We start from the raw sequence: 25802 nt of genomic DNA, 5'->3' as shown, positions 1-25802 counted from the left end.
AGCTCCTGGTCAGGTCTTGCAGAAGAAAAGTGTCCTGAAGGATCACATGGAACTGGAGTCCTTGAGAGCTTGTTTCAAGGGCAGTCTGCAGCCCAAGCCTCACCACAGGGTGGTCCAGGGTTTGTCTATGAACTGATGTTCAGGCCAGATTTTGGCATTGATTCACTCCCCATGTACTAGATTACGACAAAAATCTCACTACTGCATAAACAGGCTAGTAGCTATAATTAAGGTTCCCGGTTTTCCATTTTTATGGATTTTTACAGATATATACAGACAGAAAGCAATATGTTTTCTGTCTGCATTTATTTTTAAATGTGGATAAATACAGAAAACTGAGCTTCTTTTAAATGACTCTGACGTGCTGTCTTTCATAAATTATAGCCGTACAGCTGAGCAGATGGACAACATGGAAAGTTAAAAAACAGGATGACATTTCTTTAAATAACGGTATATGCCAACATACATTTGTGGTATAATGCTAATATTTACCAGCGGATGTATTGTTATGTAATATTTGGCAGCTTAAATATCTAAAACACGACAGACATCAAACTATGACTGCGTGTCTATCAGTTAAATAAATATGGAAAGGTACAGTTTTATAACTTCATTTATCTGCAAAACACTAAATAAATATGCATAAATACAGATAAAATGGCCTAAAGATAAATATGGATAAATACAGATGGAAATGTTAAAAAAAGAAATACCATAATACCTGTAGCCTTAGTTATAATGGACAGTGGCCCAGGATTGGTCCTGTGGGATAGTGGGCCATTATCAATATGTTCCTATTTTATTTGAAAACTGCAAATCACCTTTATCGCTCTTTCTGTTTCTCTTTCTCACTTCTGCCTTTCTTCCTGTCTCCCCATCTCTGTTTCTCTCTCTTTTTCTCCCTCTACCTTCCCCTCTCCCTCTTTTATTCTCTTTTCCTCGTTGTTTCTCCTTTATTCTCTTTTTTTCACTTGCCATCTGTTTCTCTCTCTATATGTTCCTCCTCTGCTCGCTCCCTCTTTGCTCTCTTTTCCTCTTTCGTTCTCCTCCTTTTCTCCTCTCTTCCCCTTTGTCTACATCGTATTCTCTCTTTCTAACCCTGTATCTCCAATGTCCTTATGCTTTGTTACAGGGGAGTCGTCTTGATGAGCAGAGGTGTTCTCTCCCTTCCCCTCTCAAGGTCAGTGTCTTGCCATGGGTATCTCTCATTACTGGTATGTACGTGTCTGCAGAAAGTGAGTGGGTCAGGTGTTCACTTTGAGCTTCGCTTTAAATACACTGCATTTTGTTTGTTTAGTTTCTAACTTTATTCCTACATTAATTCTTCTCCACTTTATCCTTTTCTTATTTCTAGAACGTGTTCACCTTCATGTCTCCCTAATTTCCTTCCTGCTGCCTCTTTGGTAACATTCATAACTTTCTACTTTCCCTTCCCTTCCCTTCCCTTCCCTTCCCTTCCCTGCCCTGCCCTGCCCTACCCTTCCCTTCCCTTCCCCTTTCCTGTCCCCTTCCCCTTCCCCTGCCCCCACCCCTCCCCTCCCCCTCTCTCCTCCCTCCTTCCTTCTCTCCCTCCCCCCCTCATAATCAAGCTGCCTAGCTTCACATTCACAGTCTTGCACCATAGTGTAAAGGTGTCGCATGAGTCTACTTCAGCTTCTGTAGCGGAAGACTACAACATACTGTACCTAGATAAACTTCAAAACATTTCCTACTTTGCATGTGTGCTGTACAGTGCAGCACACAAGCAAAATCAGAAAAGTTGGAGCAATAAAACCAGTACTCCAAGTCAATGTCAAGGATGTGTTATTTTTGGTGTAGAACCCTATCTACTATTGTTACTAAATAGGGCTTTGCATTACACACCATGGGTGGTTGTATGGGAACGTTCATGTGCCACCCATTAAATACCCCTTTGAGGCAACTTTCCAGTACAAAACACATTTTGCACTCCAAACTAATTTCAAAATGTTATTGAGTCGTAAATTGTACCAAATTCACCCCCAAATGGGTATCTTTGCACAATGGATTATGGCAAAGCAAAATGAAGTACAGAAAAGGACACAGAGAAGAGCAGGGCACCAAAACGTAAACGTTCATAAAAGCATTTTGAATGGCCTGAAATCTTATATTCTGTGGGAGAGAGTTCAAATGATTAGGCGCCAAAAAGGAAACGGAATGGGCTCCCATTCTTGCAAGCCATATACGCCTTTTGTAAAGTAGAGCAGAGATGGTAGATCTTAAAGCCTTGAGGCGTCTATAGAAGGAAAGTTTTATTTCTTACAGTGAGCACGGCTTGAAGAGTAGAAGAGTAGAGTGCCTTGTGTGCATGACACAACAATGTAAAGCCTGGGAGGAGGAGCTTCGCGCGCATCCGAGATGGCCGCGTGAGCACAGGGCTCCCGAGGACCCTCGCTGCCTCCCGCATTTATCCTGTACAATATCCTCATTTGATGGAAGATCATTGAAGACACAGCCCGGCTGATGTACTAGCAGGTTTTTGGGTCGAAATCGGACGCAGGGTTCCCCGAGCTTTGCCGTCTTGAACTTTGCGGCCTTCTCCATGGAGCAGCCTGGACCTTGAGTGGTGGCAGTGCCCGGGTCGTAATTTAACAACAACGGCTTGCGGGGATCGGACCACAGCCTCACTTCACTTTCGGTTTTGTTTCTCCGGCGCACTGCCTCATCTATGCGGTGTGTCTGTTGATCGGACGAGCCCCAATGCCAGCTCATTGAGTTTCGAGCGAGCGACTGTTTGGCTGTGGTCTCCACTTGGCTCAACTTTGCCTCCTGTGTTCCCGTGTGTGAATTTAAAGGAGCCATTTGGACCAGATCCCAAGCCTCCCTTCGGGGCACCTGACTCGCCATGACGGGCAAGCCTGAGGGTGAGAAACGGAAGGTCAAGACCGCCATCCGTGGAGGTTCTACCCAGACGAACGTCATGGATCGCTATACACTTTCTATAGGATCCCCTGGTGCCGCACCTAAGACCCGGGAGGAGGTTGTCGACGATCCTGCTGTGTTGGCGGACTTAACACTACAAGACGTGATGGGCGCCATTGCTGGCATTCAGTCTTCTATTGGCTAACAGTATGAAGCCTTGGCCCTGAAGTTGGACACGGTGGCTATCGATGTCAACCTCATTCGCACTGACTTGGCCAAGACGAATGAGAAAGTGAAGTCATTAGACCTGAAGACATCCAGCCTTACCACGGACGTGTCCGACTTACAAACAGAAGTGGGCAATCTTCGATCTGCTAATTACTTTTTTGCTCGTCGCTTGGAGGATTTTGAAGGCCGTGCACGGCGCAATAACGTGCGTATTATTGGGGTCCCGGAAGAATCTAGTCCACTCGCCACTGATCTTCGAGTGGAGGACCTCATTCTTAATCATCTGGCACCAAAGGGCCTGAGCAAATTCTTTGCCATCGAACGTGCGCACAGAGTGCCAGGGGGTCAGGCGAAGCCCGGTTTTCCCCCCGTCCGATTATTGCACGGATCTTCAACTTTAGAGATCGCGACGCCATTTTGCAGGCGGCACGGACAAGCGGCCCTACGCAGTTCGAGAACGCCGCTGTGAATTTTTATCCAGATTTTTCTCAATTGGTCCAGAAATAACGTATGGGATTTCAAGGTGTGAAACGGCGACTAAGAGACATGGAACTAAAATATGCTATGTTATTCCCGGCCCGACTGCGTGTTGAATATGACAATCGAACATTTTTCTTTATCAGGCCTGAGGAAGTGAGTGATTGGTTGGACACTTTGCCGACTCGCCGCGCTGGCCAGGAACATGCTGCTGGTGCGGAAGGGGGACTGATGGACCAAGAATGATTTCGGTGCCTGTGTCCGGAACAATTTTCAGCGTGATCAGCCGGAGTTCACTGACTTTTATTGATCATTCCGTTTGTATCCTCGGAGGTAGCGGGGATGGCGGGACCCTTTCCTCCTCTGGGGTTTTCTTTGTGTAGATTAGTTTATGTTTGTAATTGCTAGGGCGACAGGCACACTGCAAATTGGGGTGGCTTTTGAGTCGGTGCAGGGGTGCAGGGTGGGGGGGAGTTGTGTTGGGAACCTTGGGGGGAGGGGGGGTCGAGTTCTGGGATTGTTCGATTTTTCTTTTTCAAGGCAAGGTACTTTCATTATCTTTGACACTGGTGTGATGCTCGTTTTGCGATGGGAGTTCATTTTGGACTTGGATGGGGGGTAGAGGGTTGAAGGTATTATGCTGGAATGTGAATGGGTTGGGTGATCGCATAAAGAGAGGGGTGGTCATGCAGCTGTTGCGGCGCCTTTCGCCTGATGTCGTTCTGTTACAAGAGACACACTTGATAGGAAACACTTGTCACGCTCTTAATAGAAGGGGTTATCGTCTTGCTGCCCATTCTGGTTTTACATCTAGTTCTAGAGGAGTGGGTATTCTGCTTAGGGTTTCCCTCCCCCTCGAAGTTGATGATGTGATCCTCGATGCCAGGGGTCGATATGTTGCACTTGTCGGGCGGTGGGAGGGAAAGCCAATCTCGTTGGTGTCAGTTTATGTGCCCCCGGGCTTGCAATCCACGACATTCATGGACCTGGGGCGGATGGTGCTGGGTCTCCCTGAGGGTGTTTTGATACTGGGTGGTGATTTTAACTCCGTCATTTCTGGCAGATCGTATACTAGACGGCTATGTGCCGTGACTTGCAGAGGAACGTACTGTTTCCTCAACTTGGACCCCGTACTCGGAGGATCTATTGGGAGCTTCGGATTGGATGGATATGTGTTTTTGATCTGAGGACTGACTGTCCTTTACCTGGGATAATTGCCTTGTGCTAGACGCTGCACCTTTTGGAAACTTATGAATTGTTCTGCTTGAACTAATACGCCTACGCTTACCCATTGGAAGCTTGCAATTGACCGATTTTGCCCTGACGAAGTCTAGTGGTCTTAACGACCTAGACGAAACACGTGTTGGCGGTGTTTGTGGTTTGTCTCTTGTAAATATATGAAGATTGGACTCTATCAATTGAATGAAAGAAAAATCTTTTCATGAAGAATAAAATGAGGAGCACCTAAAATATTGGGACTTGATATCTTGAACTCATTTGAACTTTTTTCCAGCTCAGGATCTTGTGCATGTTTGTATGTGCCGGATAGTACTATCTCACTGTTCTATAAGAAAATGATTAATGACCGATCGGGTCTGCTTGATCGCCTCCGTGAGGCCTGGATTGCTGATGGTATTTAACTGGATGATGAGGATTGGCAGTCCGCGGTCTCCTCTCCCAAGGAGGTGGCGATTCCGGCCCGCCTCCGTCTGGTCCAACTCAAGATCCTCCACAGAATCTATGTCACTGGTCCCCGTCTAATTCATATGGGCTTCTCTACGGATGGTATGTGTCGGCGTGGGTGTGGTCTCCTTGGCACCTATCTCCACATCATATGGGAATACCCTGAGGTGGTGCGATTCTGGAAACGTATACATGAGATTATGGATGATGTCACGGGTGTTGTTATGATGCCGGAAGCCCGACAATGGTTATTGAATGTATGGGGTCCGAATGACTATGACGTGTCGCAGCTTTGGTGGGTGACTTTGGCCAATATGGTTGCGAAGAGAGATATTGCCCAGTTGTGGGGATCCCCAAGGCTGCCTACAGTGACTGCTTGGAAAGAGAGTCTGGACTGGTGCATGTTTCGAGAGAAAACAGTATATATTGCAAGAGGCAGGCCCAAAAAATGGGGGAAGATTTGGAATCCGTGGAACTCATACCGTGGAGATATTTGTACACCCCCGCTCACCGCTATCCAGAGTCCTTCCCCGTCGCCCTGACCTATATCCCTTCCGGCTGTGGTGTATCGTACTGCTCATATGCAATTCTGCCTCCGCCTCCCTCCCCTCATCTGTATTCAAAGACTTTTTTCTCCTGCTATCATGTATCTCCCGTCCTCCTTGAGCACAGACCTAGTGACTGTATTATTACTGTACTGCCTTGCTTGTTTGTTTGATGTATTGTTTTTTTGTGTTTCAAATAATAAAAGTTACAAAAAAACAAAAAAACCAATGTAAAGCCTGCTTGTTTATGCACTGGCAAACAATGAAGTCATCTTAAATTTGGGTGTGATGCAGTTCTTGGGGTGGGGGGGTTACAAATCACGCCTGCTGCTGTATTTTGAATAGGCATTAAACAAATAATCCACCATGTTCACATATAGGGCATTTGCATAATCAAGATAGCCCATGATTGGGACTCCTTCAATTATGCTGTGAAGCATTTGCAATATCCCATAACATGTCACACATACAGAGTTGATTTGGTCTCTCATAGAAAGGGCATTGTCAATAATAATGCCAACATTCCTTGCTGCTTCCTGGGACTTGGGGCAGGGCCTAGATTTCAGGACCACCAGTGGTTGTACCAAACAGAATTGGCTCTGCAAATTGATTATTATCTGAACTTGTCCCAATTAAACTTAAGACAATTGTTCCACATCCATAAGGCAACAATGTTCAAATAGTCAAAAAATAAACATTTTTCACCGGTTTGCATCATTTCTGTGATGGAAACATGATGCAAAATGTTAATTAATCTGCCCGTAGTTGGCATTTCAGGGATGATTGGACTGGTCGAACAGTATGGTAATTTTAGCTTTCTTTTCTATGGCATTACTTCCACACATAACCCTCAAAATAAACCTGTTAAAACCACGTCACCATGCAAGTTTACTACCTAGAAGTAAATGTGGGAGGGACCTGAGAAGTTGCTGAAACATGGAGCATACTAACCACTAAATGCGTTTGTAGAGGAGAAAGCAGGCGTTTGGAGAAATGTATGACGTTACAACACAAACAATTACAACTCATGCCTTTACAATGTGGTTTTTACATCACAACTACCATTACAACGCATGATTTACAACGCATGCCATTACAATGCATTTTTAGAAATTACCATTACAACGAATACCATTATAAGGCATACCATTACAATGCATAATACTTTTGGGGCAATAGTGTGGTAAGTGTTGAATAGTGTAGGGGTAAAAATTACTATTCCCACTCCAGTGAGTGCAACAGTAGGGTAAGTGTTAGATAGTGTAGGGGTAAAAATACTATCCCCATGTACCCCAAAACCCATACCCACCCTTAAAAAAAACATTACTTACTGTATAATGCGTTGTAATGGCATGTGTTGGAATGTTATGCATTGTAATGGCAAGCGTTGTAGTGACATGCGTTGTAATGGCATGAGTTGCAATGGCATTCGATGTAAAGGCAGTTGCATTGTAACAACTGCGTTGTAAAGATAGTGTGTTGTAATGACTGCATTGTAATGGTTTTTCCTGTTTGGAGAGGGCTAGGGAGGGTTTTATGGAGGGACATGCACCCACCCATAAAAGAGTAAGGGGCATATTATCAAGAGGGGCGTTAAAAATATCGGCGCTTTAGCGACAAGAAACTGCCGCTAAAGCGGCGATAATGGGCTTGATAATATGCCCTTGAGAATGTCAACAGAAGCCCATGTTCACACCAGAACATGGGCTTCTATGCGAATTCACAAGTTTGCTGCCGCTAAAGCGGCAATCATTTCAATGCCGTTTCTTGATAATATGCCCCCACATACATTGCTCTTCACAAACTGTACTTCTAAAGTTACTACAGCCAAAACAGAAGTAAGAGATTCCAGCTCAGAGCTGGAGTAAGACCAGCACACACATGCCCAACCACTGGTATTGCAACACCTCCCCCATAGAAAATAATGGAGGGAGGTAAGAAATAATGTGAAATTAAATTAAACATAAATAGGTACAAATATAAATACGTATATTGTAAGGTTCAGAATATCTAAAAATAAAACATTTAGTATTTGCTGTGAAATATTTTAACAATCATTTTTTAATTTATAAATTAATATAGCATTCATTTTTTGTATTAAAATTATATTAAATGAATTAACTAATTCCTCACAGGGAAACAAAGCTGGCATAGGGGAAAGATGAGTCAGTCCAAGCATCAACACTGACAAGGTGAGAGTCCAGTAGCCAACGAATCACATATAGCTGGATGCCCCAAAGAGCTTTTAGCTCCCCTGTAGGATTTGGTAAGCGTGGGCGGGATGACAGTAGGAGTGGACTCTAGACTGCAAACTGGTAATAATGGAAATCATGTAGCAATATCTTGTATGCCAGTGTGTGTACTGGGGTATTCTTATAAGGCGAACCAAGTTAGAGAACAACAGGGAGAAGAACATAGGTTTAAATTCATAGATATGAATCACTATCATTTACTATGAGGGAGAGTCATGGTGGATAGAGATACCTAGCGAAGGAAGATATAATATCCTAAGACACCTCAATGATTTTGTTCCTTTCTGAATTTTAGGTGGATTGTGGCAGTGTTGATGTTGACTGGGATGTTATTCCAGAGCTTGCTTCTGAGTTCGGCTTGTTAACATAGTCTTTCTTTTTATAGAGGGAAGAGGAGTACATCCCTTATCCCAGCATCCACGAGGTAAGCAGTCACATCAATGAGCGATGAAGCTTAAATGAAGCCAGATCGATATAAGGAAATCCCACTTCGATATTTTATTTGTGAAAATATAAAAGAAAACAGTTTGGTACACTGCTCCATTATGTTGGTGGAGCCGTGCAGCATACTTCACAAAGCGCTGACTGGAACCACTGTGAATGTGTGCCAGTGCTGTAGTAAATGTATTCCTGCTTGGCGGTCATTTCTCAATTTGGCGGGTTGCACCTCCGTCAGGGCAGGGAAGTTGGCCGCCTGCACCCTTTCAAATGAGGCCCTTAATCTCTTTCCAGTTGGACCAGTGTTAAGTTTGTTGAAAGGAAGAAATTTTTTCCTGATTACTGGAAATAGCTCTGCTTTCATCCACGGAGTGTACGTCTACTTCTGCATTACTAAGGGTTGACTTCATAATGTCCTTCATTGGGCCCATTATAACTCTGCGTTCATTGCCAACAAATGTATACTTGAAACAAGTATTTGTATAAATCATTTGATTCTTCACTTCTCTTTCTTTTTCTCTTTATTTCTTTCTCTGCATTTACTTCACCCTTTTCCTATTTCATTTTCAGTATTTTTTCCTTTATTCCCCTTTCTTAGCCCCTTCCCTTTTAGAACCTCCTTCCTTTCACTCAGTTACTCGCTTTTTTCACCCTTTCATTTCCTCCTTTTAGCACTTCATTTGACTTTTTTCCTTCAAGAATTTCTTTCTCCTTCCGTTTATCTATTTTCTTTATTATTTTTCATTTTTCTTTCACTGCTTTGTTTATTTCATTTTCTTTCCATCCTCCATCCCTCCCTTCCATCTTCTCTTCTTCCCTGCCTCTTTCTTTCACTTTTCGCCTCTTCTCCTGTCTCTTTCCTTTCCCGCCTTTTTCTTCTGTTATTGTTATTTATATATGTTTTTCCCGCTTCCGGCATCTTACAGCCTTCTGTTCTTTGTATTCCTCTCCTGTCTTGTTTCCTGTTCCTTGCTATCTCCCTAAGGTGTTGCGCAAGGGGCGTCCTTACCCGCTCATCATCCTGCCCCAGTTTGGAGGTTACTGGATCGAAGGGACATGCCATGATCTCCCGGACCCGACATCCACGGACTTCCCCTCCCCCTGCACCAAGCTGAAGCTTGAGTGCGACCCCACGGCCAAGCTGTACCGCCACCACTTCTTAGGGAAGGTAAGAGTGTTTGAGGCTCAGCACGTGCCGTGAGAAGGAGGGTGAGCGGCAGCCATCTTAAAAAACTTCACGGCTCACAAACATTTGAAGCTGTCGTTTTTGAGAAAAGCACAGATGTGCTGAAAATTGCACACTAAAATGTTTTTGATCCATAATTGCAAGCAGTTGTTAGTGCATGGCCAAATTCATGACACTGAAGGTAAAGCTTATTGTTATAAAAAGAGATACACACTCACAATCCCATCCTCGTCGCCAAAAACTGTTATAAAAGTAGATAAACTGCTCACAAGAAGACTTTAGGTGTTCTTTTATCCAGCCTGCCACAGCGTGACTTTCCCCTGCCACCCTCGGCACAAACTGAACAGAATTTCAAATAATGACTTTCCAACTGAACCTTTAAAACGGTTCTGTTACATCAAATCAAGTATGACCCTTATCTGTGTTTTGATACAGTAGGCTCCATTTCAAGTTAGTTACCGGACACATATGTGGCAGTGAATCCAGAACGCCTCAGCAAGACTCATCCTCGACATCCCCAGACGAAGCCACATCTCCAGACACCTGAGAGACCTGCACTGGCTCCCGGTCAACAAGAGAATCACCTTCCGCCTCCTCACCCACGCACACAAAGCCCTGCACAACCAAGGCCCGAGTTACCTCAACAGCCGCCTCAACTTCTACGCTCCCACACGCCACCTTCGATCGACCAGCCACGCCCTCGCCGCCGTCCCCCGCATCCGAAGAGCCACATCAGGAGGAAGATCCTTCTCCCACCTGGCCGCCAAGACTTGGAACTCCCTCCCGACCCACCTCCGCCTGACCCAAGACCACCTCGCCTTCAGGAAGCAGCTTAAGACCTGGCTGTTCGAGCAGTAAATGAAATGAAATGAAAAATTGCACTTATATAGCGCGTAACTACCCGGAGGCCTCGCAGCGGACCCCCCCCTCCCCAAGCGCCTTGAGACGCTCCGGGTGAGTAGTGCGCTGTACAAATGCTATGATTGATTGATTGATTGATTGAGTGAATGAGGAATAATAGTAGGAGACAGTCAATCTGATTCACCCTGTTATTCCTCATTTCTTAGTGGTCCGTTAGTGTCCACATCATAATGGAGTGTTTTTCTGTTCCCTGGATTTATGAACTGGCCTGTGATGGATGCTCTGTGGGTCAAAACCACCATCCTATACTGGAGGTGGGCTTAACCATTATTATGAGTCAGGCGATAATTCCACATTATAATGGGTGAGGAAATGCACCTGGTAAAACCAAATGTGTTTCTGAGCCCATTTCTCATTTTGTGGGACATCTGCCTGGAAACAGGCCTCTAATTGGGGATGGCATGCAGAACTGGAGCCAATAGTTCTCAGTCTCGCATGTTTTGTCTCATGCTAGGCCCGGTAACTCACTAGGGCCGGCAATTGAAATGGACATACTGGCTGAAATTGGCATCTCCAAATCCACTGTTTGTGTTTGAATCTGCCTCGGAGAGATAACTCACTTCTATATACAGGTTCTGAGCATGATCCTGCTTGGAATGTTCAATGGAGTAGGCAATGGTGTTGAAAGGTAGCATGTTCAGATGGTGGCTTAATAAACTTTGAGCATATTCCATAGTTGAGGTGTACAGAGCCACATACTTTCTGTTGCCCTTGGAGCACATAACTGAACCTTCAGTTGTCAAGGCACTAGTTTTCTAGACCATATCACTGCTTTTAATTCATCAGTTTTTGCAATTGATATTTGGCAAGGTTTGATGTACATGTCTGTGACGCATATGCTCTGTTTTAAAGTAGATTCTCTTGTGACAGGCTACCAGAAAGTTCACCTAAATCCACTGTGAGACATTGGGCAGGAATAAATAGTAACCTTCATTTCTTCATCAGGCAAACAAACTTAGGGCCTCATTACGATGTTGGTCGGAAAGGCTCTGAACGGCATTTGGATTTTCCTAACCTGTGTCGGAACCCATGTTTCTCACTGACTCGTAAACATTCCCATCCGAATGATTACAATAGAAGGTAACCGTTCGGTCTTTCCGACTCGGTTCTGGACGGCATTCGGCGACTCCAAGTTGGTCGAAACCGAATCGTACAGCTCTATGGACTGCGTTTCCGACAGACATATTACGATGTCGGATTTGGACAACCTTTCTGAATCGGTATATCTGACATGGAACGGCTGCCAGAAATGACTTTTGGGGCCCTTAGCAGGCCCCCCTTCACCTGGAGGCCATCAGTTGGGATCTGTGGGGGTACCCCTGGGACCCCTCTATACCACCATGCACAGTGTGGCAGGCACCATGGGGGCCTGGGACAGGGTGCAGGGTTTTCTACAACCATCCCTTTTTTAAATGGGAGCCTGTGTTGTCAGTCGGAACACAGGCTCCCATTGAAATCAATGAGAGTCAAACATCGTAGTCGGTTGGTTGGAGTCACCGAACCCGAGTCGGTCGGAACCGATTCCGACAATGAGTCGGTCAGAATGCTTTCCGACTAACATCGTAATGAGCCCCTTATTTGTAACAATTGATTTGATTGGAAGTGGAAGAGGGGGAGCAGAGAGTCTCATCCAAAAAGGACACCCAGACAAATCAAGGCCTTAAGGGGACACAAATGCACCTGAGCAGGCACCGACTGCTAAACGGAAATCATGTGAAGTATGCAGCTCCAGGACTAAAATATTAACCGCAGAAAGTATGTGGTGCCTTCATTCTCACATAGTAAACAAGCTTCTTGAATGAAGTGCAGCTCACAGCGAATCACACAAAGGGGCCGATTCCGATCTCGGTCGGAAGGGCACCGAATCGGTTTCGGCATTAGCGAACCCGATTTGAAGGCTGAATTTACGTCCGGTTTGTACACGGGTCCGGACGCCTTAGTACGATGTGAGCAAGCGCGAAATGTCCGTCCGAATCGTTTCCGGCTCCGAACCGTTCCATCCGACTCGGTCGCAAGCTAACCGTGGCGCGCAATGGAGACGAATTCCGACCGAGCCAGTACGATGCTCGATTCTGACAGCCGAATCGAGTTGGAGCTTCCGGCTCGCAATAGCTCCCGGAGCTGGACTTTGGGGGTCCACATCGGACCCGGCATTACGACCCGGACTCAGGGGGAGACCCATGGGTCTCCCCAACATAGGTATGTACAGTGCGGATGGCACCGACACGTACCCACTGCAGGGGGCGCACTTGTCCGCGACGTACCCATTCAGTCAATGGGAGCCCATGTACGCGTTGTACGGCCGGCTCCCGTTGACTTCTATGGGAGTCTGACCGAACCGAGTCCGACAGCATATGGCCGCATCGTACTCGCTCGGTCGGACTGCAGGAGTCCGGATCGGTCGGAAAACACCCCGGATCCGGCTCGGTCGGAGTGATTTCCGACCCAGATCAGAATCGGCCCCTAAGAAGTAAAACTAAATAAAAAGCCATAGCAGAGTGAGTCACATTGTAAAGATGAGCACTCTCACCACATCATCCCTCGACGTGCTCCTCAATGCAAAGTCACCCTATGAACATAATAATCACAAAGGTTACAAAACGTTATTTCTTAGTCTGCCATGTCTGGTTTTTGTGATCTCACTACTGACAGCTTCAGCCATCTTGAATGTATGAAACCGTTATATTCTGCACGTACAGTATGATCGCCATGTTGTGTCACACCATGTTGTGTCACGCAACATGGTGAGCATCTTAAAAGTACAAGAAATAGACTTTCAAGACAGCTGGCCACCACTATTAGCTTTACCAGCTCAGGTAAATTTTAAGATCATTTGGAATTGCCAAGCTCAATTGCAGCAACTGACCACAAATCATTAGCAAAGTGAGTCCAAATGTCTTTGCCAATGATTGTTTCTTTTGCACCAAGTATTTTAGGATGTCCTAGCAAATATTGAATGGAATCCCTAAAGGGTCTTAGTAAAGCTTAGCATTATGTAGAAAATGAAAATTTCCTGAGACATGAAGTTTTATCTGTTGTTAACAGACCATTTGTTTCCACCTAGGAACACCAGAACTTTTATGCCAACGATGCCAACCTGGGCCACATGGTGCTTTCCGTGCGGTATGAGCAGATTGATAAGCTTGAACACCTGCGGCTGCTGCTGAGGTGAGTGAATGGTGTTAAATTAATTCCCAAACTTGGTCTCTCTCTCTCTCTGCCCACCAGAGGTCGAAGTGCATTAAAAAAGTATGAGAACTGTAATGCTGTGTGCAAAGGGGGCGGGGTGAGTGAGCGTGGCAGCGGAGTCAAATGCATGGCTAAAAAAACTAAATATTCTGTGACTTCTTTCAGTCTTTCACCTTCAGGTAACTACATAAAATAATGCACAGCTTAAATTAAAACTTAATGCAAGTTAAGTTAATCAGTGGGAAATGCACTATCGTACATTACAAAACCTCTGTTAGTTAATGCATTGCAGAGGTCTGTGTCTGTAACCAGAGGGCCACAGAGGTGAAACCTGCTGTGGAGAATAGTGACTTGTGTATGTGTAGTGCTATGAGGTCCCAGTCTGTAACATACAGCACTGTAAATATGTTAGTCACTGTCTTAAACTTGCATTACACCCAGTATAAGAAAGGCTGCTACAAACTGCATTAAAAGGTTTAAGATAAAGTGCCTTCAAAATGCAGATTCTAGTAATACCCTGAGTGTGCATAGTGCAATTACTTTATAACTGTCCAGTCAAAGCATACACGTCACAGCTCAGCTGGTATTTCCCTTGCAGTTCTACTCAAAAAGGATGTTACTGTCATTAGAACGTTTCAAGTGATTCCACCAATTAAAGCCAATACGGGCTTCCAAGCAGCCTTTATGCGTGCACAGCAACCAGTGCGCATATTCAGATTTATTTCAGCAGGCAGCCCCCTGGCAAGAAGGCTTCTTTAGCTGTCTGCCCACCCTCGATTTCAGAGCACAGGTAACTCCCTGCCTTACACTTCAGCGGAAGCATTTAAATTAAATTAAACATCCGCAAAAACTAGGGGAACTGTGTTTCTTAAGTTAAAAAAGTATGGGCACATTGTCCCCCTCAGATTCTGCCACTTCGACCGTTGTTCCACACAGTGAAAGTTACATGAAAGGTACACTATTACAATGAACAAATGCCACAAATAATGTAAAATGGGGTCTGTTGCATTATTCCAGAGCGTGCACGCGGGCTGTGCAATCTGCACTGGGGTCTCTGCAGCATTGAAAGACAGATGTGGGGTCTGAAACTGCTGCTCAGTCTCTCCATGCAGAGCAGGGAGCAGGGATTCCAGGCATAACTGAGTTGTGACTGCACCTGCCAGTGAGGCGACCCTTGCCAGATGCCCTAAGGATGCTCATACTGTGTGCCACTCCCTGTGAATGGCACAGTCTGTGTGCTATCCGACAGCCAGTTTGCACCTGCACCTTTATTGGAAATATTCACAAGAAACAAGAGAGATCCATAAGTCCTTATGAACTGGGTGTTGCTGATTAGCAAAAAAACAATGAGACTAGAACAACTTTTTGAGTAGGACCCTAATTCAATTCAGTCAGACAATATTATATTGATTGTTAGAAATCGAAGCCCACATAACAATTTATCAAAACTGTACTCACTTCAGCCGAAATGAGCATAATTTATTTAGCATTCATCATATTCATTACACAAACAGAAAATATTTGATCATTTATTTACACTATGTACATTTGCATTTCAGCGTGAATTGTGAACCCCAGTGAGGTGACCATAACCAACAGTGATATGAATCTAGTGTTTTTAGACAAGGGGAAGTAGTGGTTATTGGTATTTACACAAAGAAAAGCCCTTATCAATTATGATATAGTAAGTTTCAATAGGTGTTCTGAGTTCCTTAGGATCTATCTTTTTATAGGAGCCTGTATTCCAAGACGATGTTGGTCGGAACCTTTCTGCGCTGCATCGTAATCAGCCCCCTAATGTGAAAAAATCAACCTTAAATTAAATTACATTTAATTTTATATAACTTCCCACCCAATCCCCCTACCCACCAAGCAGCCCGCACCTAAAATTTAACTAAAACTAATCAGTATTAAACAATTGACATACTTAATAATCAATTAAATAATTAACAATTAATAAAGAATCATAAATAATTATTTAATTAACTTCCCACCCTATACCACTACAAACCCAGCAGCCCACACCTAAAATAGACCAAAAATAAATCAGTAATAAACAATTTAAATAATCAATAATAAATGTTAATTATTACCCAATTAACTTCACACCCTACACCTCTACTAACCGAGCAGTCCGCACATAAAATATACCTAAAATAAATCAGTATAAAACAATTTACATAATTAGTAATACATTCCAAAATGAATTAACACCTTGCGTGCACATGATGAGCTCAGCTCGTCATGAGCCACGGTGGAGCTTTGCTCATAACGAGCTGAGCTCGTCATGACCACCGCGGCGCTCACACGAGGGGCTAATTCCCCTGCTGTGCTGAGAGTTCCACGGAAATGGGCGTGGTCATGACGAGCTCAGCACTTTATGAGCACAGCGCCACCGTGTAGCGTGACGAGCCGAGCTCGTCCCAAGCACCGCGGCGCTGCACGCTGCCCCCCTCCCCCCAGAGCCACGGGGGAATTAGCCCCGCGGCGAAGGGGTTAACAATCAAAAATAATTTTTAATTATTTACTTCTTTATTAACTTCCCACTCTTTACCTCTAAAACCCCAGCAACCTGCATCTAAAATATAACTAAAATGAATCAGTATTAAACAACTATTAATCAATTTCATAATTTATTTGGAATTAGTAATCATTGTTAATTAATAATGAATTTACTTCGCACCATATCCTCCGACAAACCCCAAAACCCACAACATCTCAATAAATGACTAATAACAATTAAATACAAAATTCTAAATCACTTAAAATTTAAATCTGTTTTAATAAAAATAATATTAACCAACAATGACAACACATACAATTAATATATTAACTAAAACACATTCAAATAATTTTAAAAGAATGTTTTCAACAATATTACTGAAAACGAGTTTAAAAACAATAATATTATTAACAAGCATTTGCAATGCAATAGGTCTCGCAGCATTAAAGCAGTACCCTCCACCCACTTCGTGTCCTTGCTGACTTTAACTCATTGACACATGCAGAAAGGGATAAACCAGGCACACAGTTGTGCATATTGACAGCACATAGTTAAATAAAATGAAAATGCGAGATTCTCTAATGAAGCTTAAATAGCTGCAAATGTATAAGTGTACACGTACTACATACAAAGTAAATGGTTTCACAAAAGTATATTGATATATTGCATATGGCCACGTAGCAAACTAAAAACACTACTGACACAAGTGTACATTTAAAAGTTAAATAAATGTAGAAAGCCACTAATTGCAGCTTATTTTTTTCACCTACCTATGTATAAAGTGCAAGAACATGACAAAAAGAAGGCTAAATAGAGATCTAAATATTAAAATACAAAGCCACATCTAGATATCAAAATACAGAGCCACAAACACTGGAGCCCTCAGAGTAATACAACATAGCCATAAACACGTACGTGGTCATTCAGAGGCATTAGGCCTTCTAAGGATTGTGGGTCAGGTTCACAGATCAGAGAGAGAGGAATTACTTGCTCCATCCCTTACTTGCGATGGGCACTGTGGGTTCTAGGAGTTCCACGTGGCTCGTAAGTGGAAGAGTAGATAATCCCCTGTTGTGAGGTCTGTGTAGTTCTTGAGTCGCGGTGGGTGCATTGAGTTTAAGGGATGACTAGACTCTGTGTAGCAGGCAAAGCAGAGGCGAGTTAACCATTTTATTCCGCGTTTCTTTATTACATGCGCTGCTCACACTTGCTCTGTAATCATTGTTTGAATGTTCAAGAGCTTTTGCAATACGTTTAAAGCACTTTACAAGGCGAATCTTGCTGTGGCTCTATGTGTGCTTTGCTCTGAGACAGCCGTCCAAACTCCCTTTTAGAGGCCCTGTCTTGCCTTTGTGGCTCGGTAGCGCCTCCTGTGGGCCTCCTGTGCATCGCCCCTCCCCAGAGTGAGCCGCCCTGGGCCCAGGCCCTCCGAGGCACAGATGTGTGACGCTCTCAGAGGTGTGGGTCAGCCTTGCACCATCACCGATCTCCAAACCGCAGACTTGCACGTTGTTCCTGTTGCTCCGCACTCTAGGACATCCACCGTCTGACTCCTTTCCTTATTTTACATGAAATCTAAATTCCAACCACATTTGCAGCTATTTTAAGAGTCCCGCCGTTTGAACGTACCAGTACTCACGACCCCACCAAAGCGCCGGGAGTGCATGAACTCACAAGCGAACGCCTGCTGCTCATGTGTCAGAATCCTATCAAGGTAACACTTTCCAGCTGTGTCCGGGCCAGGGCTTGCACGAGAGGTACCAGAGAGGCCGCTCAGGGGCTCACTCATATGCGGCAGCAGAAAAGGAGCACTCCGTTTGATCTCCTGCACATCGCACGATGGTGCTCAAACGCCACAGAGGTCAGACTTGTGTTATAGTATAATGCATCCTGGGTGTTGTAGTCAGGGCTTAAGTGGCATGAAAAAACTGGGGGCTCTCTCGAAGGGGCGTGGCCGATTTAATTAGCGGTGCGTCTCAAAATCACTTAGGCTAAAAATCTGTGCTAAGCATAGTTTGCAGCCTGACTGGTATGGACTTTCACGCCTACAATCACTTAAACAAGACGAAAAAAAAAACGAAGACGTGCGCGTGCCGAAAACTACCGTGGGGCGGGACTTCCGTTTCGTGCTGGAAGCTCGCGCCCACGGAGTGGCTAGCCAGGAGACGAGCAGTGGTGACGCGGGGCTCCCATGCCCGAGGGAGAGCCCCGCGGTGGCGGGTGAAGTCCGGAGTGGCGGTAAGTGGGCCTTAGTTGTAGGAGGTAGGGGGGGTCTTGATGCACTCGTGTGTGTGTGTGTGCGCGCGTGTGTGTATGTGTGCGACGGCGCGGGGGGGCTCGGTGCACTCGTATGTGTGTGCGCGTGTGTGTGTATGTGTGCGGGGGGGCTCGGTGCACTTGTGTGTGTGTGCGCGCGTGTGTGTGCGACGGGGGTGTGTGTTTGTATGTATGTGTGCGTGCGTGCATGGGCGCTCGTGTGTGTGTCTCTGTGTGTGCGCTTGCGTGTGTGTTGGAGCTTCCCAGGAGACAGGAGATGGCCTCAGCGAGCGCGTTCGCGGGCGCGTGTCCCGCTCCCATCGCCATGCGCGTGGCTAGGTCCTGTCTCCTGGAAAGCTGCGTCGCTAACAATATGTCTCTGGCGAGACCGCGCTTTCATGCAGTTAACGCCACGAGACCTAAAAATGATATTATTTACCCAACAAACAATATTCTTGACAACTATTTTTTTTCATCATGACATTTTTGAATCACAATTCTTTTCCCCTGATATTTCTGTCTTATGATATTTTCAAGTCAATATTTTGTACAAGTACTGAACTAGCTAGGTAGTGATGAAACTGTACACTACGCGATAAGTAGAAAATAATTCCAGGCACTACTCAATTCACAGGATTAGCCTAGCAGCAGAAAACCCTTACAATTGCCTTAATGGTGTAAGCTGCAGGGTAAGTTGCTCCTTGAAGTGAATTTGTCAGCTTGCTTCTGAAGTGGAGCTGCAATGGAGCAAGTCTTTGTCAAATGTTATTGTAACACCCTGTTCAGGGGGCCACAAGTCAACCAGGAGCAACTGGGCCAAATACAACTCATTGCCTACTTGGTACAATGGATAACAGTCACAATCTTCTCAAAAAGGTAGTGTGCAAGCTCACAACCCAACTATCACCCAACAGTGCAGTAACTGTCCAACCTAGTGCTTTGCTTTGGTAATGAAAAATACTCCAAAGATTAATACTTCACAAACAGGCCAAAGTTCCTATTTTACTTGCAGGTCGGGAATATCGAAGACAAAATATTGAAAGGTCACAATGTCCTCTTGACCAGAATATTGAGGGACAAAATATCAAAAGATAAGTTTGTATAGATTTTCTATACCTACCTCTAAACCTACATACCTTAGTGAATTATATATCTTCAAGGTACGTAGCTGAAGTAGTTAAGAATATTAAAACCATACCTCCTTCTGTGCCCTCACCCCTTCTACTTATTTTTCTGTCAATATTCTGGTCGCAGTATTGTGACCCTTAACATTCCGCCTCTGATATGTCTACCACAACCCAGTTTTACACTTCTCACTACAGTGTTGTTGTTTAAGTCCTCTTTATGGAACTTGAGGGGATACTTAGCACATGTGCTTCTTGCGTCCTCTTCTGGGAGGAGATGTGGTGGCCGGAGGTTCTTTCTGCCCTCTCTCACAGGCTGCAGCAGGTAGCAATGGGGCCAGTGCCTGGAGTCCTGAAGGCTTGAGGGGGCTTTGATGACAAATCATGCCTCAAGCTGTTGACAAACTCACCACTGGCTCAAGTATGATATGACGTCAGGTGTGGGATTTTAGACAGAACTGCAGGATCAGGTGCAGTCTCTGAAGCAGGGGCACAGTCTACATGAGCACAATTCTTCAATGCAGCTCCCTAGAATGCTCAGGCACAAATCTTCAGTGCAAAACCACAGACGGCTCAGATACCATTTCTAGTAGGAGTTCCTGCCTCCAGCTGTTCATACAGAGAGACTGTGTCCACTCTCCTCATGGCATGGTCCGCTGTCCAAGGCAATGGCTCAGGTGTGTCCTTTTCTGGTAATGGCCAATAACAATTTAGCAAATTGTGAAAATTTGAAATCCAACGGCGGCAGTAGCCAGCCATTCCTAAAAATGTGCACACTTCTTCCGGCTGTTTAGAAATGGTGAAGCCAACATTTTTTTTATGCACTTTGTGTTCAATTGTCTCTGCCTCTTCAACAAAAGTTGTCCCTAGTAGAAGTCTACCTGTTGAACAAATTTGTATGGTATCAGGGGCAGAGGCGCAACTAGAGTCAAATTTCGGGGGGGGGGGGGGTCTAAGAAAATATTTCGGGGGCGGAATCTTTAGGCAATCGGCAGAGTCGAGCTGCAGGGGCTCTTAGAAGGGGTGAAACAACAACAAAGCCCCATTAACGTGCACAAGGTCTTTTAAAGACCTGTGAAATGCTCGGGTGCGGCTGTGAGCGTGCCCGGTAGGTGTCTCATCCCGGGCTGCCACACACGACGGGGGGGGAGGGGGGCTGAAGCCCTTTGAGGCCAATGGGTGTTGCGTGCCTGATCTGGGGACACCCAATGTCCAAGTGCAGCTAAGACATTCAGTAATTTGACAGTATCTGTGGTGTATTCTTCTTTAATAGTGCTGACCTAGTACAAATCATTTATGTTCTGTATCAATATTGTACCTTAGTACATGTAAGAGTATCGAATTCTCCTTTCAATACAAAAAAGTCAATGCACTCTTAAGCAGTCTGCATGAAACACTTATAAATACGCAGCTGATCTCAACACTATTTCTAATTCAGACCTTTTGTCTCGTGCATCGGAGAAATATGTGTGTCTCTCTGCACCTACTACATTCTGAATAGTATTTTGTTCTCCCTGTCATCTTTCTAATTTTTCTTGTGCAAATGTCTTACTTTGAATTCTGATTGAGGTAGTGCAGTTAGACAGTGTAGTAAAGCCTGTTTCATGAATTCACCCTTACCTGCCTTTGTATCTTGTTCCTTTTGTACACAATATCTCTCTACTGACAATTCCTGTTCTCGACAGGCTACATCAGATCAGATACTTCTTCCATCATTTACCTTTCATATTTCATTACTTTGCTCAATACAATACAATAAAGCTTTATTGGATTTCTTGAAAAAAACTCATAAAAGCACATAAAATCATACACCGTAATTAACCATTCATAATTTATAAAAGCCATATAAAAATACAATCTAAAAATCAGTACATGAATATACATCTATATCTTTCCCACATTATAGTCGTTGATAACTCATATTAAAATAGTTTTCCTACATTTTATGTTTTTTTAAAACACAGCTATTGAGGTGGCAAAAGGGGATCCTCCTGAGAGCCGTGGGGGATCCTCCTGAGAGCCGTGTGGAGCGGACCCTTGCCTTAGGGAAGCGTGTGGACTACTGTGCCCTGTTTGTGTAGCGGAGCAAGCCAGCGCCTCGCCGGACCCGCTTCGCGGGTCGCGCAGCGCGTGTGTGCTTTGGATTGTGGAACTGTGACCCTGGACTTTGGCTGAGGAACGCGGTGCAGGCAAGTGAGTCGGCGGGGCTGCGAGCTTCTTGGCAGGGACTCCAGCGTCCAGGAGTCCCTGCGCGCCCAATTGGTCACACCTGGGCTGCTCTCCCCGCTGGCCACGCCCCCGCCAAATAACCTATTACGAGGTAGTATTAGGTACAATAGTGTACAGGGCTTCCGCCTCGCGGGAGCGAGCGGGAGCGGGCCGGGAGAAGCCCGGGACAAGGGCGGGACCGTCCAAGGCCGTCACAGGCCGGAGCAGGCCGGGCTGGGCCCACTCTCTTGGTTTTTCAGTCTGTGCAGGTAACTCCTGGAACTATTTATTTTCTATACCTGCTCTGTGAGGCAAATCTGACTGTTTCCGAGTAAAATCATGCCTTCCCCGGTAAGGGAGAGTACCCCTCAGAAATCGGGAGGAGCGAAAACAGGGACACTTGAAAACTATTTCTCACGGGCAGTGGGGGAGGCTGACAAAGAGGGTAATTTGTCCCGGCTAAGGGCGGAACGGAGACGATCAGTGGACAATTTGAAAAATACCCCCATGGGAGAACAATCTATTACATTTAGGGAGGAGTTAACTCGAATTGAGGATGTCCCACTCCTGCTACGGGAGTGTGCTAACACTTCACCAAGGGGAAATAGGAGTATAGCTTTAGCTATTAGCCCCACCCCCGCTAGGGGGACTATTGATTTAATTTCACAAACGTCCACAGTTCACAATGACAGGAACCCCAAATTGAAAGCAGTTAACACACAAGTAATTTTGGGACCCCCTCCAAAAAAGCGTAGGAGAAGGGCAAAGGGAGCACAGGGAAGCAGTAAACCCAAGATTTCACACTTGGACTTTGGCAAATCCTTAAAACACCCCGTATCACTAGCGAAAGTACCGGTAGAGCCACTCCCTAAATCCAACGTTCAGGAGAACTCAGTTCGTGCCCTGACCGAAAATGCAGGGACTAGTATTGTTAATGTCCCCCTCTCTGTCGTGCCGCTGGGAAATGTGGAATTCCTGTTAAGGTCGCTGTTACTCCCAATCAGCGAAAGTATAAAAAAGATTGAGATCAGACTAACCATATTGGAGGCCACATTGGGAAGTCTGAAAACTCGCTCTGGTCGACAGGGAAGTGACCCAGAATCTATTACCACCTCTGTACTCCCACAAGGGTCGGCACACAGGGTAGTAAGCCCAGCTCCACCACAAGCCGTAAAGGGGGTAGCCCCTCAACAATTCCTAAACCCAAAACCTGTAACTACCAACCCACTCTGCGCAAATACACTTAATCCCTCCCTTGTACCAGTAGCTTCGGCGCCCCCGGCAGATAATATTATTCCAGACCACCAAATGAAGCCCCCTGCAAGACCCCGTCGGCCTAACTTACCACCAGAGACCAATGACCTTACTGTGGTCATGGCAGGGGTCCCGCAACCTGATGAAGGAGAAGTTGAGGATTTTTGTGCCCTAAAAACCAGGGTAATCAAGTGGCTAAACAGAAATAGACCCCTCCCGAGACATCTTAATAACGAAATTAAAATGGTAAGAAGGGTCCCATGGGTGGGGAGAACTCAAAAATCCATCCCTGGGGACTGTTTATTGGTGAGTTTTAGGGACAAGGGTACGGTGTCGCATATATGTCAAGGGGAAAACATATCAAGGGAATCTACCATCCAAACCCTCCGTGTGTCCTTCTTCTTTCCCATCGCCCCAGGCCCACTTCACCCACTCCCAAATTTTGATAGATGGGAGAGGGTTGGGAGAAGGGGGAGTCACCAGGCCTTTCAACCCAGGCCACTATTTGGCAGACCAGTACCTCCTCTCCCTACTTATAACCGGTTTAATTGCCTGAACGGCCTAGAGGGGGTGGATTGACAAACAGAGAAGGCCCCTAAGGAGAACACAGAAAAGGGTGCTCAAGTAGTAATATCGGAGGAGCAAAGATACCTGGCTCCGCAAATTCAAACAATTAGTGCGGAGGAACCTATGTTCTTTGAAGATAAGGGTATGGCTGTAGAGGGTTTAGTGGGAGGAGGCGGGGGGGTTACGCAAGGGGAGTTGCAGGAGATGGGATCAAGGAGTCAGGGGGGTGTAGAACTGGGTGGAGAGGATGTGAGGATTATTTCTTGGAATGTAGCGGGCTTAGCAGGTGTATTTAACAACAAGGAGTGGGTTGATTTTGTCAGGAAATTCAATATTATTTGCTTACAGGAGACATGGGCTGTGGTGAATAATTACCATCTCCAGGGTTACAAGTGTTTTTTTGTTCCCGCCCGAAAATCCAGTTCTGGGAGAGCAATGGGTGGCTTAGCCGTTTATGTAGATTTATCCCTCCCAGGTATCTGGTCGTCTCCTGACTGGAATTTGTATGGAATACAGGCAGTTCGGTTTTCTGGTAAGGGGTTGAAATTGTCTGTTTTCAATTTTTATAATAGTGAGATATCAAACACTAATTCCTCCCTAATGGCTGAACTTGATCAGAGGTTGGGTCAAGAAATCATATCCCAGAACAAAGGGCCGTCTCATGGCCTGCTTTTGGCAGGAGATTTTAACTGTCACCTCTGTCCGGCACTGATAAAGGCAAATACAGATTGGGCACAATGTCCAATTGAGAAGGGGCCGCATTTTGTACATACACCGACTGGGGTTGCTCTTGGGTTGCTTCTGCTTAAGTACGACCTAGAGCACACCGTTAACATGATAGACCCACAGTTGGATGGCACGCTCCCACCAACTTTTAAGGGCAGGGGCTGTGCATCTATTATATATTACATCTTGGTCTCGAGATCATTGATCAACAAAATAACCAGTGTAGGGATAGAGTGGAGCGGTTTTAGTGATCATAACCCGCTCACCTTAACGTTCCTTTACAAGGTGGGCACTGGAATTAAATCTCGTTGTTTAATCGAGGAGAGGGCCACTGATCAAGGCAGGAGATTGAAGTGGTCTAAAATTGATGGGGCACAGTTTTACAAAACTTTGGGCGATAAGGGTCTAGTGGCCATTAATGATTGTTTAGATTTGGAAATACAGGGTCCAAGGGTCTTGGAAGCGTTTGTCCTCATTGCTAACCTAGTTGATGAATTATTGAGGTCTAGTGCGCCCATACGTAACCAGGTAACTCCCCGTTGGTTTGATAGAGATTGCTCCAAGGCATTGAGGGAACTGAAATGCTCCCTCAAGATGAAACCACGGGATTCACAGATTATTAGGGTCAGTAGAGAAAAGTATAAAAAAGAGATCAAAAGGAGGAAACTTGCCCTACAGGCAGAAGCATGGGCAGATCTAAGAGAAGCTGGGGAAAGAAAAGATCTAGCGGGGTTCTGGAGAATCATCAATAAACCGACCTTTTTAGAAAATGATTCTCCGGAGATAGGGGCTAATATTCTCCCGGAGCAATGGGTAACCCACTTTAGGGGTTTATATAATTACGAGTCGGGCACCCATGTGGAACCACCGGTATCCCCAAGACAGGCCCCACCAGTTACATTCTCTCTCAAGGAGATTATGACAGGGATGGAGGGTCTAACTAAAAATAAAGCCCCGGGCCCGGATGGAATTCCTCCTGACCTGTTCCTTAGTAACATAGATCTATGGGCTCCCTTGATGACCAGGGTCTTAAATACCGCCATTACCTGTGGGCTCCCACCGTCATGGTCTAAGGCGATCATTGTACCAATTTTCAAGAATGGCAATAGGGACGACCCGAAGTGTTATCGGCCCATCTCCCTGATTGACGTATCGGCCAAACTTTTGGGAAGGGCAATCCTGAATAGATTGACCGAATGGACAGAAGAGAATAACATCTTCTCGGATACCCAGTATGGGTTCAGGACAGGGAGGTCCACTAGTGACCAGTGCCTGAACCTATACATGCTGACTGCCAAGTATACCTTGGCCAGCGATGAACCCATGTATATGGGATTCATGGATTTGGCAGCAGCATTCGATCAC

At 45.3% G+C, this 25802-nt stretch overlaps 1 protein-coding gene across 1 annotated transcript in view; it reads left to right on the top strand.

The window, feature by feature from the left end:
* Positions 1-9342: 9342 nt before the first annotated feature.
* LOC144770834 (rap1 GTPase-activating protein 1-like) overlaps positions 9343-25802 on the top strand; it is a 114874-nt gene continuing 98414 nt past the window's right edge. The window contains exons 1-2 of the mRNA XM_078655614.1: positions 9343-9671; positions 13675-13778. Of these exons, the coding sequence (XP_078511740.1) occupies positions 13717-13778 (62 nt within the window). The 5' untranslated portion in view covers positions 9343-9671; positions 13675-13716. The remainder of the gene's footprint in view (positions 9672-13674; positions 13779-25802) is intronic.

Source organism: Lissotriton helveticus, chromosome 7 (assembly GCF_964261635.1).
Source record: "Lissotriton helveticus chromosome 7, aLisHel1.1, whole genome shotgun sequence".
Lineage (NCBI taxonomy): Eukaryota > Metazoa > Chordata > Amphibia > Caudata > Salamandridae > Lissotriton > Lissotriton helveticus.
This window is presented reverse-complemented; position numbering and strand designations above follow the sequence as displayed.